Below are 15,739 nucleotides of genomic sequence, written 5' to 3'. Positions count from 1 at the left end.
AGTGCCTGAATTATCTTTGCATTCTAGTGTTGCCTGGCCTGTCATAAGATCTCAATGAGTGATTGTTTAATAGAAATAAACTGAGCAGATGTCTAAAACTGGATAGGCTCTTTACAGTCACCTGACTTGCCAAAACATTCATTCATCAAAGCGTTATTAAAAATGTCAGGTGCTTGTGCTGGAAACTGGAGACAGAGAGGCAAATGCAGCACAGGTGGCCTCATCTCCCTAAGAGCTGAGTCCCCAGTGTGAGTGGGAGAATTTAGTCTTCAATCTGTGAATTCCTTGAGATGAGTTAAAGGGTGGAGCTGGCCTGACCCATGTAATGTGATTTCAGGGAAAGCCCTTGCTCTGGTCAAATATTTTAATCATCTACTCTCTAATATCTGTCATTCTGTAACCAAGATCTTGTTACAGAGGTCGAGATGACAGAAGGGGCATCTACTGTGTTGTTTGATAACCATATCCTGTGTCAAAGAACTCCAGACTGTGTTGTAAGAGCCAGGATGTGGAAACAGAGTTCCTTGACACAGCAGGGGGGTAGGGAGGGTTTCCAAATTCTCTCCGGAGCAGAAAATCCCTGTTTGATCCTATCTGAGCATCATGAGGCCACCTGCTGTGGGCATGGATGCTGAGGGCCTCTAGCCAATTCAGGAAAGATCAGAGTTCTGAGCTTTTGACTTGTGTATGAATAAATCCATGTCTAAACATTATATGTGTCCCGTTTGCCAATTGCTGGAAAACTTTGATAAGGGGAGTAGAAATTGAACAAATAGCTCTGAAAAGTTTTTTTTGGCCTCAGACTCTAGGTTGTTTTGCAACTGATTTCCTCAGGAGTCCATGGAATTTATCGAAGGCTGGCTGAAAGCCAGTCTTGGGCCTACTGTGAAGTCTCTTGTAGTGTTGGCTTAGCTTGAACTCTGAGGGCAGAGATAGTCAAAGAGGGCAGCTCTGCTTCAGAATTCTAATTACTGTTGTTTTCTGCTGAAACCCTCAGAGAACTCTGACAAGTTTTTCAGACCCCAGATCGTTTTATGTTGGACATCACCCTATTGAGCAATTACTTGGCGGTCTCTTTATGCGGCTTTCCTTTTACAATGCCCTGTTAAAGAGCCCCAAAAATTTGGCTTAAAAATTATACACTCTTTTTGTATGCTTTGTGGTACAATCATCTGTACAATTTAGTAAAAATAAATCCACTCAAACTTAGAAGATGGGTGAAACTCAGTTTAGTATATTTATTGTTCTGATTTGACCAGAAAGATATTATCTACCCAAGATTGCCACTTAACCAGTGATTATTCATTGGACTAAGAAGTTTTCTGTGTTTCGGATAGAGTATTAACCATCTGCAAATTTTAAACGTCAAACGGGAGATGAATCTAGCACAGTTGCATTGGGATACTAGTTGCAATTTCATATGTGCACATATAGTTAGAGGCTTGGTAGGCATTCGATTTATTTTGGGCCACTCGTAGATGGTTTTATTTTCCAAAATTTATACTGATGAGAAAATTCTTTCAAACTTTCTCATTTCAGCTTTTATTTCAAAAGCGCCTATGTGTATTTTTTTCTTTGCCTCTGTTCACTGACTTTCAGGCAGGCATGCTAATTCCTGTTTCTCCTGAGCCAAGATCACGTCTTGTGTTTCAGCTGCAAACTAATAACCTGTCAGGAGATTGGAAATATATATCTGGAGTTTGTGATTTTGCTCGGAATCAGCTTTTCCAGGAGTGCCTGTTAGAGAAAACTCTGCTCTGTGCTTCTCATTTCTTAATATTGGCTCTTAATGTTAATTCAAAGCAGCTGCAGGAGACCCAGTTTCCCCTGGAAGTTGCTGTCTCTGTCTTCCACATTCTGCAGTCTCATATGCACATAGTACAATGGAATTTCTATGAGAATTTACTTTTTGGAGAATGCGCCCCATAACTGAGATTTCCTGCATAAAATCTTTGCCACATATCTGGTAAGGTGGTATTGGTGCAGTGCTTGCTTCAGATACCAGCTCTGTTACTTACTAGTTGGGTGACCTTGGACAAATCTAACTTTTCTGTCCTTTGCTTTCCTCATCTGCAAAATGAAGATGAAAATTGTCGTCTTGATTTAAATTCTTCCAGTGGTCGAAGGTATATGGAAGGAATACTTTAGTGTCTGCTCTAGTAATTGTACCATTATAAGGATTATATCGGTCTTATGAGTATTATATGAAGTCACACTCTAAAGCATTTAGTGCAGTTCCTAGCACAGAGTTAGCTTTTAGTATGCATTAGTTACCATTATTATCTTAAGGATCTCAAGAAAATATTAATTCTCTGATTAATGTAAGCAATCAACCAACAAAAAAAAAAAAATCAATTCACATACTAAAGTTGTAGAGTGACACTTAACTGTACTTACCACTAACATAAAGTTCATAAAACACAAACTTCTATCAAAGAGTTAATCTAAACTTCCAATTAATACTTTTCCTTCAAGAAGCATTTGTTACTCATATCTCACAAAAGACAAAAGTCACTGCCTGACAATGGTCTTTGTCAGTGTTTTTGGAAGTTAAATGACACTGTATATTTTGGAATGAGATAGTATATTACATGGTGAAAATTTCCCCCATGTATAAATTTCTATTGGTTCTTATGAGTTACACTGTTTCAGATTAAAGAGCATTTATTTTATTTGTCCCAAGATCTGGAGAACAGGCCATAATTTTTCTCAGATCTTCTTCCCAGAGAATAGCAGCTGTCGCTGTTCAGAATTCTTTTTTTTTTTGTTTGTTTTTTAATTTTATTTCGGAAATCTTTTTTAGAAATAATCTATGTTATTGCAATTTAAGACAGGTTCTTTTTATCCTATATTCCACATTCATCTTTTGAACAGCCAGGTATGGACTTGAATCTCACAATCCTGTTACATAGGGAGGAATGCCAGTGATCTAGAATATGACTCAGTTTGTGTTGCTGGGAGGAGGAAATGTATGTGGGTATCTGGGGCTGGTTATTATTTACTTTATTCTCTTGATACCTTTGGGCTTTATTTGGAAGGCAAGCCCAAATGAAAAACTTCTGTCGTTATCTCAGATATATTATTTGAAATGTAGAAACAAGCTGAAAAAGAAACATACATTATTGAAATAACTCTTAAAAATTAATGCTTTTGGAAATACTTCGTTTCCTTTTGTCTTCTCTGTAGTTTTAAAATTTGACCATGAGATATTTGTCATCACGCTGGCCTATCTGACCAAGTTTCAGGGCAGTGTGATGTTCAAAGAAACAACCCAAAGCAAATGAAAAGTGGTTCTAAATTTTGCTTTCAGTTCTCAGAATACATTTAAGGGAATCTCAGTACAGATCCAAGCCACCTTGTCTAAGAGTCTCATTATCCTACTCTTCCATTTCCTCATTGCTGGAGCCTACTCGGAGCCCTCTTTCTCCGCTTTATTTTTCCACTAATACCCATAGTGTTCTCTATTTTTTTTTTTTTCACCACTTGGATTCTTTCTTTCTATTCCAACCTCTTTCTTCCATTCTCCTAGTTCTTTATCACAGGAACCCAGCAATTAGGTTGGCAAGATAAGAAATTTCTTTAGAGGATGGGCAAAGAGGTGATGCTAAGCAGGCAGAGACGAAATTATCTTTATTGGGGAGCAGATGCCTCAAGAGTTCAGCATGTGGCTAGGAATACTCAAGTAATAAATTTTTTCTCTGTCTCAAAAGCATTTTATAAAAGAACACAAGGATTTAATGTATCTATTAAAACTCTAGCTTTACTTAGGTTAAGCTTTCTAAAAGAGGCAACCTGTCCACAGTTCTCAAGCCCATGGCAATGGAATGTGAGCTTGGAGCTCAGATAGTAACATTTACAATATTCTTCTAGAATTATAACAGATACAGAGGCAAAATGCACTATTAAGAATCTGGGTCTATTTCATCTATTCCAAAAGTAGAATGGATTTTCCAGGACTCTCTGCTGTGGTCTTCCAGAATTTTCCTCTAGAAATAGCTAAAAGAGACAACTAGTTGCAAGGGGAGAGCTGTAGCAAATGAAACTTGGGTTTGAATAGTACTTTATGCAAGATGGAGAGAACATTATTTTCCACATCAAAGAATGGAAGAGTGGTGGGTACTGCTGGAGATGAATGCAGTGGAAAGCTTCCCCTATCTAATCCACCCCTGTGTGCTCCCACTGTTCCTGTATGAGCTGTTTGTAGCTCAGGAGCCTTTTTGCATGCAGTATGCCTCAGGTGGTTGGTGTAATGCATGGGTTATTTTATTATTCTAGTGGCGATCTTTATGTCATTTTTTTAAAAATTCCACTCCCTCGCATCACATAGACACACAGTTTTATTTTTTTTTAAATAAAAAAATGAGGACATACTTGCTTTTTGATCTGAAAATTGCTTTTTTTACTTTACGATTTGACATGAATATCCACATCAGAATATTTAAATATACTGTATTCATTTTGCAAGCTGTTTTATTCCATTGAAAGAAAAAACTTTCACCCCAAAAGGCATGGGTTCTAATCTGAATTCTGCTGCTTCCTAGTGTGCCCTTTGGGTAAGCTGCTTCTTCCTCTCTTCGTGTAGGCTTCCTCCTTGTAAAATGAGGATGGTAGAACAGATGATGACCTCTGAGTTCTAATGGCCTATGAATCTTTATCTAACAAATTGATGTTGACCAATTTCAGAGAATTTTTTAGGGCTATTCCAAACCCATATGAAAATCTGCTCTTTTAAAAACTGCTGAGAGTAAAGCTAATATAAGTTCCTTCTGATTTAGCTTTGAATAATAAACAAATCCATTAACCTCTGGAAGGTGGTTTTGAGACATTCAAGCTGTGAATTTTTCTTTCAGGAATTTTTGAAAGCTAAGAGACACTACTGAACAAATTCTCATTTAGGCCAGATTTTGTTTATTTTGTCCAATTCAAATCAGTCTGATGGCTGTGTGTTTATGTGTGTTCTTCAATGTTTCTCAGCACTTAAACAGGTCACATTTGACCTGTTGGTCAGCGAACAGATTTAGCTTTAATCAAGTTCCAAGTCAGATATATCACTCGTGTGATAGTGATCTTTCATTTAAAAGCCACGTTTTGATCACTGAACCTTATAAAAATCAAACACATAAATAAAATGAAGAGATTGGGAAAGATGTTGGTTTGGTTTCTTTCAGCCTTCTGCTTTTTGAGAGCTCAGAGCCAAAAGAAGGGGAAAGGTAGACTGATAGGGATTTTACTCTTTACTTACTTAACTGAGCAAGTCTGCAGATGTCTGGAACCATCCTCTGTAAAATATAGTACTCAGTCCCTCAGGAAACAATCCTTGTTGAACATAGCAAATGTCAAAGTGCAGATTTGAAATCTATTCAAACCAATACAGATATGGTTTAGAATTTGTAAAAATAGGTTACTTTTAGGCCCACTGTGCAAATGGTTATTTGTAAACAATTTATGTGCAAGTTAGACAAAGGTATGAAGCTATGAAGCTTGGTGTTAGAATTTTGATCCCTCTGTGATGTTGGATCTTAACCAGGGTGTATGCGCATCCCAAATAAATTATTACTACTTATATACCAAAGATTGGTATTAATTTGATTTTTTAAAATAAACGTGAGCAGTAACAGATTATGTCAAGGATAAGCCATCAGCTCAAATGTGGCCTATCCACAGACTGGTCAGTATCCTTTGAAATAGAATGAAAATCTCTTCACAAACAGGGAATTACTAACACTATCAGATTCTTTTTACTAAATCTTGAACTTAGTGATTTGAACATGTAAGAACCAGGTAGGACTCCTCCTTAAGCAAGAGCAGAAGTTTGTAGGTAGAAGGAATCTTGTGGGGTCCTGATGGTCATGAGTGAGTGGAAATTATACATAGTTAAGCCAAAGTAATGAGAAAATAGAACCTAGAAGTTAAAGTAAAAAAAAAAAAATACATATAGAATGGAAAATGAGGAAGCTAGCGAGAAGGAATAGCTGGGTCTGGGTGGTGACAAGCGACATGACAAGCCATATAACCTCCTAGGATTCTGAACAACATATATTCCTGAATCCTTGTTGCTCAGTGTTTCCTAGGCTTCATGATCAAAATTTCTGTATTCCCATCTCAAGTGTATTCTTACAAACTACTCCATCCCACAAACTCCTACCCTATGATTTGAGGTAAATTGTTGACTTCGTTCCTTGCAACTAGAAAAGCTGACCTAAAAAAATTTCATTTTTGACTGCATTTTACAGATGAAGAAACCAAGGCTCAAGGTCAAATTGTAGTAAGTTAAGGGGCTGGAATTCAGATGTAGGTTAACCTGATTCCAAGGCTTTTTACTCTATACCATGCACTCAGATTATTTCCTGACACATACACACATTTAACATTTTTGTGTTTCGATAGCAATTTCTTCTTGCCAGTTAAGTGAGCCAGCTTGGAACTAAGTGTAAATTCAACTGTATTAATGAATTTCTTCACTAAAATTAAAATATGGTGTCATATTTATGCATAACTAATTCCTGATTTTCTATTATTGACAGTAATTAAGAACTGGTTTGTATATAAAAATGTTTGTAGCATACATTTCACTTGATTATCCTATCAGGTTATATCACTTTGAAATTAAAATCAAATGAGACATGTCACATACCCTTTAGTAACTTGCAAATTAAAAATTCTTGGCAACATAAATTAATTATAATTTTTGAAATTTTTATTCTCTCTTTTACTAATTTATTCCCCTTGTTTCATTTCCTCTGGGTTCTTGTTGAAAGGAGAGGCTTTGATAAAGGATGTTATTAGTGGGGAAAAGGAAGCTTGGCAAGTTCCATGAAATGATATGCCTTAAAGAGAAGAGAGTTCTTAGTAATACCTCAGGGAGTCCAGTTCATGGGCAATAGTCTATAAGTTGGTGAATATCTCTTTCCAAAGTTTTTTATATTTTACACATGTTGCTGCACCACAGTTTCCAAATAGTGAGTAGTTGTCTCCAGATATCTCAAGGACAGAGATGAATTTTTTTCAAAGAGATACACACACATACATGCACACACACAATCGTATACTATATATGCACAACTAAATTATTTTATAGAAATGCTACCAGTTTCTCTACACCAAAAATGGCAAACTGATGCTCTGAAGTTTTATTATTAAGTTATTTTGCTAACATTTAAGAATTGGGAGATTTTATAAAAATCCAGATTGTTGTTTTATTGAAAAATTACAGTTCTGACACTAATGGGTCTACATTTCCCCATAGGAATAGTTGTATGGAGCTTAATGGAGGCTGCCCTCAATAGATATGGAATCTCTAGTTCACCACTGTCTGTGTCATTCCCTGGTGTCATAGGTCCAACTGGATGCTTAATTTCCACCTTACTTATGTGGCCTGTGGGGGCATTTGAGTTTGCAATTTCTGATTAAAAACCCAGAGTTCATAAACTTTAGCTCTTATCAGAGTGACCTGGGGTAGAATCTGAGCAGCTGCAGGTAACCTGTAGCTGCTGGACCATATTCCGAGAAATGGCTCTCAATAGCAAATGTGCATCAATATGTGTGGTGCTTTCTGAAAAATCTACATTTTGTCCTGCACTTTCCGACTTCCCTTTAAGATCCAGTAGGTCTGGTGTGGAGCCAGAGAATCTGAATGTTTTAAAAGCTTCCCTCTTGGTTCTGATTTTGAGTAAGATGGAGTAAGCATACTTTATTCACCCTGTCTTCCACTGAATGCAGCTATAAAGTCTGGACAAGATGCATGGAACCGCTATTTGAGGACTCTGAAGAAGCAAATAGTAGCAGACAGATTGGGAAAGACTAGAACTTAAAGTACCACCAAAGTGATGATGAGTTTACCTTTTTCGAGTGTTTAGTATCCAGCTTGAACTCAATGCAGCCTAAAACCTGGAAATAGACATCAGCACAGATAGAACTCCAGGAGAAGTCCTCTATCTCTGGCTCAATTTGCCTAACAATCAGAGAGAGAATGTGTGAAGAAATTCCTCATTTTTCTTTTTTTCCTCCATTATTTTGTGCCATAGCACCCATGCAATCCTGGGGTAGCAGTGGCAGTAGTGGGTGGCAGGAACCCGAAACTTGGAGGGAGAGGAACATTCCTCTCACTTGAGAAAGTAGTTCCAAGAGGGTAGGGAAAATGTCATTGCTCTTTTTTCTTCTCTGTCTACTCAATCCTTTACTTTCCCTCCCCTCAGAAACAGGGACAGACATGCAAGGTATATAGCAGAATGGAATAAATAGAGCCCAAACATCTGGTCAGAGTACCAAAAAGAGTCCCAGAGAAGCTGGAAAGTATCAGGGAGATCAAAGAGAGGGTGAAGTCAGAGAAAATGACCCTCAAAATTATCTGCGAACTACTGGGCTTATCCCTGAGCTGAGCATGCATGGATCTGACCCTAAGCGGTATACATAAACTTTAAGAACTCAATTATGCTGCAGAGTCTTTGAAAAGTGAAATTATGTTGGGTAAGTTTCCTAAAAAGACATAACAATTGTAAATGTATATGCTTCAAGTATATGAAGCAAAAATGGATAGGACAGGAAGGAGAAATAGAGAAATCTAAAATTATAGTTAGAGATATCAACAATATTCTCTCAAAAACTGATAGAACATACAGAAACAGATTAGACAAAAATAAGGAAAAGTATGGGACCACACTATCCATCAACAGGATCTAATTGATGTTTATAGAACACTGTGAGCAGAATATGTATTCTTTTCAAAAGACTGGGACATTCATCAAGGTAGACCATATCCTAGGTTATTAAAACGAACAAAAAATAACAAAATGTAAAAGACTTGAAACCATGCAAAATATGTTCCCTGACCATAAAGGAATTAGACTAAAAATTGGTAACAAAGATAACAGGAAAATCTCTGAACACTCGGAAATTAAATATCTGTGGATCAGAGAACATTTCAAGGAGAATTAGAAAATATACTGTATTAAATGAAAATGCAGTGCATAAAAATTTGTGAGATGCAGATAAAGCAGTACTGAGGCGAGAAGTTATAGTATCAAACACTTATGTTAAAAAACAGTTTGCAAATCAATAATCTATTTTCCCACCTTAAGGAAATAGGAAAAAAAGAGAACAAAATCATTACACAGCAAAGAGAAGGAAGGAAATAATAAAGAGCAGAAATCAATGATATTGAAAACAGTAAAACTTTTTAAAAAAACTCAATAAACCAAAAAATTCAATAAAGGTTGGTTTTTTGAAAAGATAAGTAAAATTAATAATCTAGAAAGACTGAAAGAGAAAAAGAGGATACAAATTATAAGAGGGTACTGCAGACAACTCTTCATGACTAAATTCAGCAACTTAGATGAAATGGCCAATTCCTCAAAAACACAAATTATCAATACCCAAAAATGAAATAGATAATTTAATTTGAACATTTCTATGGCTATTAAAGAAATTGAATCCATAGTTTACAACCTTTCAAAAAATAAACTTCCAAGTACAGATAGCTGTGTTGTTGAGTTATTCCAAATATTTTTTAAACAATTATACACTATCTCTTCCGGAAAATAGAAGAGGATGAAACACTTCCCAACTTATTTGATTGGGCCAACATTACTCTGACACTAAAACCAGACAAAGATGGTATAAGAAAAGGAAAATACAGACAAAAATCCTTCGTAAACATATCAAAATAAATTCAACAATATATAAAAAGAAAAATTGGGGGTTTATCCTGAGAATATGAGGCTGGTTTAATATTCAAAAATCAATCAATTTAATCCACTTTATTAAGAGTTTAAAGAAGACAAACCATATGGTCATATCAATGAGACAGAAAATCATTTGACAAAAAGTCAACATCTACTTAAACTAGTATGTAGGAGAACATCTTCAATCTAATAAAGGCCATCTACAAAAAAACCTAGAGCTAAAATTATACTTACTGGTGAAAAACTGAATGCTTTGCTCTTAAGATCAGAGGTAAGGCAAGATTGTCCCCTTTCACCACTGTTATTTAACATGGTACTGGAAGTTCTAGCTAATGAGAATGCTCGAAAAGGAATTAAAAGGTGTAGAGAATGGAAAGGAAGAAATAAAATGATTCCTACTCACAGATGACGTTGATTGTATAGAAAATCCCAAGGAGTCCACAGAGAAGTCCTAGGACAAATAAAGGAAGATCAGAAGATATGAAGTCAACATTTTTTTAATGTATTTCAAAAAATTGTATTTCTGTGTACTTTCAATGTTTATCCAGAAACTAAAATGAAAACTATGAAATACAGTATTTGGCTATAAATTTAATAAAAAACCATAGGATCCATATACCAAAACTACAAAACATTATTTTAAAAAATCTAAATGGAGAGACATACCATGTCCATGAATTGAAAGACTCAACATAGCAAAGGTGTCATTTATCTTCAAATTGATCTATAGATTTAATGTAATTCCAACAAACATTTCCGTAGGACTTTGGTATATAAAGACAGATTGATTCTAAAATTTATATAGAAAGACAAAGGAACCAGAATAGACAAAAAAACAATTTAGAAAAAGAAGAATAAAGCTGGAGGAATCATATTTTCTGATTAGCAGAAAGCAATGTGGTATTGGCAAAGGGATAGACATATAGATCAATGAAACAGAATAGAGTCCAGAAATAGACTTAAATAAATATGGCCACTTGATTTTTGACCAAAGTGCTAAAGCAATTTATAGGAGAAAGCACAATCTTTGCAACATATTGAAAGAGTTGGAACCATCAATCCAATTAAAAATAGACAAAAGACTTGATTCAAAGAGGATGTATGGATGCCAAATAAGCACATGAAAAGATATTCAACATCATTAACCTTTAGGAGATGCGAATTCAAACCAGGATGAGATACTACTGCATAACAATTATAATGGCTAAAATAACAAATACTGCTAATACCAAGTGCTGACAATGATGTACATCACTCGGAGCTCTCATACACTGCTAGTAGGAATGCAAAATGGGAAATACAGCTACTCTGGAAAATTGTCAATTGCTTATACAAAACAGATGATTACCATATGACTCTATAATTCCACTCCTATGTATTTACCCTGAGAATCAAAACCTTATGTTCACACAGAAACCTAGACACAAATATTTATATCAGCTCTATTCTTAATATCTCCCAAACTAGAAACAACCCAAAGTCCTTCAGCATATAAATGGGAAAACAAACTGTGATATAACCATGCAATGGAATATTTTTTGGCAATATAATGCAACTATTGATACACACAACAAATTGGACGAATCTCAAGTGATTCTGCTGAGTGAAAGGAGTCTGACTTAAAATGTCATATACTATGTGATTTCATCTATATGGTATTCAAAAACATAAAACTGTAGAGATGAAACCAGAGCAGTGTTTACAAGGAGCTAGGAGTGGAGAACAGGTGTATGAGGGTGTTCCTTGAGAGTGATGGAAATATTTTGTCTCCTGATTGTGGTGCTGATTATTTGAATCTCTCTCTCTCTCTCTCTCTCTCTCTCTCTCTTGCTCTCTCTCTCTTGCTCTCGCTCCCGCTCTCTCTCTCGCTCTCTCTCTCTCTCTCTCTCTCGCTCTCTCTCTCTCTCTAGCCAGCCAGCCAGCCAGCCAGCCAGCCATGTCAAAATTCATAGAACAGAACACAGCAAAAATCCATTTTACTGTAGGTTAATGTTAAAAATTAAAATACATTTTTAAATTTCCCTCTTACTGCTATGGTGCTGTCCGGGTTGTACTCCACTTCTCTGGAGCAAGTACCCAATGATGGGCCTCTTAAGCAGAGATTTGAAACTTCCTTCCCAAAAGTTAGAACTTATTTCAGGGAATCACAATAAATAGGAAATAACCAGCAGCAGGAGATAGGCAGTCATTTCAAAGCAAGAGCAGTAGACAGTCTGAAATTTGGCCTTGCTGCCAAGTCAAACAAAAAAAACACAAATATTTGTATAGCTTTGTAACAAAAGAGTCATATGAGTTTTGGCAGAAAGACCTCTTAATGGCACTTGTGGCTTTAAAATAACTGAGCCTTGCTCCTATTATGTGGAAATTGCACGCAGATGTACCGCATGTCAGGGACCATAGTGCTGCCCTGGGGAGAGGACATTAAAGATAAAACCCAGACTGACAAGGAGGAGAATCTGTCTACTTGTGCAGATGTGGTAAGCCCAATAATTTCTTGGCACTGGATCTTGAGATTGCGTGCACTACTTAGAAGAGTCATTTGGATCATTTTGCAGTTCTGGGTTCATGACTCTTTTTACTTTCAGGTGCACAGATAGAATCTTAAGGCTTTTAGTTTGAGAATAGGGTGTTTGGAGATCAAAGGCAAAAGACTGGGCTTTTTGGATTGAGTGGAGTGGTGGGTATTGATGGAGACTGGGGTTTCCAGTCTTGCACTCTGATCCACCCAACTACAAACTCTCACAACCTATCTCTTTCTAAAAAAGAGATACATAACCCCAATTTCCCTTCCCATAGGATTGAATACTCGCACATTTATGGTTTTGGGTTAAGGAAGCAGGGGTCAAGTAGAGTTCTTGGTATACAAGTAATGAGACCAATTTTAGGGTACTTCAAGGGAATGCAATGGAAGGATAAGGGGTAACTCTCAGAATCAAAGGGAAAACTGGTCTCAAAAATAATAGGAACCTAAGTGGCAGGAATTATGTAGGGCACCCTCTTCAGAGAATTGCCTTCCAGATCAAGAAAGAAACTTCATACATTTTCCTCGTTTTCACTTCACTCAGGATTCAGCGTGTGCTCAGTCTAGGTTGAGTAACATGCTCACTCTTTGGCCAAGTAAGAGGGGATAACCTTGGGTGACCTGCAGTAGGGAAGAAAAAAGTAAACCAAAGCTGTATTTCCTTGAGAAGAGGTTGAATATTGGAGAGGCTGAAACAACAGTTTCCATGGTGGGTTATTCTACCTTTTAAATAAAACAGCACCGGAGAGTATGTGGATAAGTGTGGGTGCAGTGCAAGGGAGAGGTGGGGAAAGTGTTGGGTGTTAGGGTAGAGCAAGCAATAGTCTAGGAACTGGACCTGGCCCAGAACTCCTGAAGGTCTCTGCCACAAGCTGGCAAGTCAGTTACTCTGCCTGGACCTCTGCTTTCCTTATTTAAAGAATGAAGGGGTTGGACCAGCTGCTCCCTAAGATCTCTTTTTGTTACAAATCTTAAGAGAAGTATACTTTTGGCCATGATTGTGTTCCTAACAGATATAAGACTGTTCAACAGAATTTTTTTGAGTGCTTACAGTAATTATTCTTAAATATTAGAGTGCATAAGAATCTTATGAAGGTTGGGTGGGTAGAGATGTCCTTGTTAAAATGCAGATTCCAAGGCCCTGTCTCCAGAGATTTGGATTCGGTTATACTGAGTAGAACCCAAAAATCTGCATTTTAAACAAAATGGCCAGGTAATTCTGATGCAGGTGGTCAAGCCTGTTGTTTGGTTCTCAGTCCCTAGAAGGGAACCCCCTTAGTTGGAGCTGCAGGATTTTAAAATGTTTAAAGTTGGGCAACTGGCATGCCCCTAAAAGCATCCTCCTAAGCCCCCTAGGTAGTGTAAAGTTGCTGGGAGGACAGTGGACGCCAGGTAGCCAGGGGCTCCATTGCCTGTGTATTAGCACAGGACAGCCCAGGCTCCTGCGTACTCTCCTCACACGTGCTCACCCTTCTTGCCTCATACGTAGCCATGAAATAAGGCTGTGGGGTAGAGAGTCTACATGAGTACCCTGAGAACTTTCCCTGTGGTAAGAATTGTGTGAGGACCTTAAATAGGTCCTCACACAGGAAGTTTCTGGTTTTAAGAAGTTGAACCTCCAGCCTGCGCTGTCACATTAAACACATCTCATTTTGAGAGTTACATCTTTATATCGAAGGAAATGTAGTCCATTGTTTTCTCAAGTGTTGTTATTTGTATTGCATCCTCTGTCTAGGGATCTCTAGATACTTTTTAAAGTATTCAGTTTCACATCAAGGTGCTCCTTGCATACATGTCATTTGTTAATGGTAGAGGAATATGTTTTATGTGTATAGAATGCCTGAATCTTCACCTATTAGCTTGTATAATGTGCCACTAAAACCTAGAGTAGATGCCCAAGTGTTCCATGGCTTTTTGAGGCAGGACAGAAGAATTTGGCCCTTTGAACCAGCATATACTCCAAATAGATTCAGAATCCTAACCAAATGGAAGTGAATTATAGCAAGAGTGAAATAGTCTAAAAAGTGACATAACTTATATTTGGTTATATCCAAGAAACCTACTTATGTATTAAATGAAAGTAAATAGTAATTAAAAAATAACAATTCTAGGAGCACAGTGTTTGACTTAACTGTAAATATCATATGATTTATTATCTACAGAGTACTTTCCCATACATTCTTGTTAGAGATAACTCCTTGTCTTTATTGGTTTCAATCTCAGGACAGAGATTGGATGGGAAAACTTGGTCTATTCCTTCTAACATGGCTAAGGCCCTTTATGGATCAGAACTCTTTGTAGCTAACTGGTCCTCTGTCCTATTTCTGTTATGTTTCAAATGAAATTGTCTTTTTTTTTTTAGATGTTTGATTTGTTGTGTACATGTTCTGTGTGTGTGCATGTGTGTGTATTTAATGAAATGCTTTATTTTTCTCTTTCTCTGATACTTGGGGGAAGCTCTCCATATTCTTTGGCTTTAAGAAATGTTGATATTTGAGAGAAGAACAAAAGTGTTTATTCTTCAGAGTTAAAAAAGAAACAAAAAGCCTCAGCAAGTATGCATTCTGCTTTACTTAGTCTTTTAAGTCTTTTGCCAGAGAGATGAACTTTATGTCTTCTTCCTAGTAAAACATCCCCACATCTCCTGATTGACATTCCTCCACCCTTGTTCTTCATAAATTAGGAGGAAGGTTGCCATCGTAATACTTGACCATATAAGGGGAAGAGAGGCTCTGCCGTTATTTGGTTCTGCCCTCACGTCAGAACTGTATATAAACTCGAGGCCTTTTAAGGGAACGTGGTCCGTGCGGGGAAAACATCCCCAGGCAGTCCATCCATTTTCTTTGCTACTGCAGAATCGGTGCCTGCAGGCTCTGTGTCATTTGGAAACATAAATCACAGGGGGTTGCCGGTGCCAACTCCAGGGAGAAAAGACTCAGAAGGCCATTCTCGCTGCCTAATGCTGTCAGCATCTTAGTTTTCATTAAAAACCCATTTCACAACTTGGCCTTCTGACTTTTAGGGAGAATTTCACAACTTACACATCTTAACATTCACTTGGACACCCTTTCCCTATTATGAATAATTATGATGACTGCAGCAAGGTGACCATGGCCTCCTTACAATTTCAGGTTAGTCTTGTCTGGACTGTAGCGTTTGTTTCTGTACAGTATAAAGCCTCAAATTAAGAGAGAGAGAGAGAGAGAGAGAGAGCGACAGAGAGAGAGAGACAGAGAGAGAGAGAAAAAGAAAGAAAGAAAAAAAGGAAAGAAAGAAAGAAAAAAAAGAAAGAAAGAAAGAAAGAAAGAAAGAGAGAGAGAAAGAGAAAGAAGGAAGGAAGGAAAGGAAAGAAAGAGAGAAAGGAGAGAGGGAGGGGAGGGAGGGAGGGAGGGAAGGAGAGAGAGAGAGAGAGAGAGAACGCAAGCGAGAGAGACGGTGAGAGCGTGAGCAAGCAAGCTGGGTTTGAACCACAGAGCTTTGTCTTCCTAGTTCTGAGACTTTGGACAAGTTACATAGCCTCTCTGAGGCCCAAAGTCCT

The 15,739-nt window shown here is 37.3% G+C and overlaps 1 protein-coding gene across 1 annotated transcript in view; it reads left to right on the top strand.

Annotated features, from left to right (window-relative positions):
• The first annotated feature begins 12,055 nt into the window (after nt 1-12,055).
• Nucleotides 12,056-15,739, top strand: part of PGM5 (phosphoglucomutase 5) — a 92,541-nt gene continuing 88,857 nt past the window's right edge. The window contains exon 1 of the mRNA XM_011382500.2: nt 12,056-12,157. Coding sequence (XP_011380802.2) covers nt 12,056-12,157 — 102 coding nt within the window. The remainder of the gene's footprint in view (nt 12,158-15,739) is intronic.

Source organism: Pteropus vampyrus, unplaced genomic scaffold, assembly GCF_000151845.1.
Source record: "Pteropus vampyrus isolate Shadow unplaced genomic scaffold, Pvam_2.0 Scaffold479, whole genome shotgun sequence".
Taxonomy (NCBI): domain Eukaryota; kingdom Metazoa; phylum Chordata; class Mammalia; order Chiroptera; family Pteropodidae; genus Pteropus; species Pteropus vampyrus.
The sequence above is the reverse complement of the archived record's forward strand: the minus strand, read 5'-3'. Positions and strand labels throughout refer to the sequence as shown.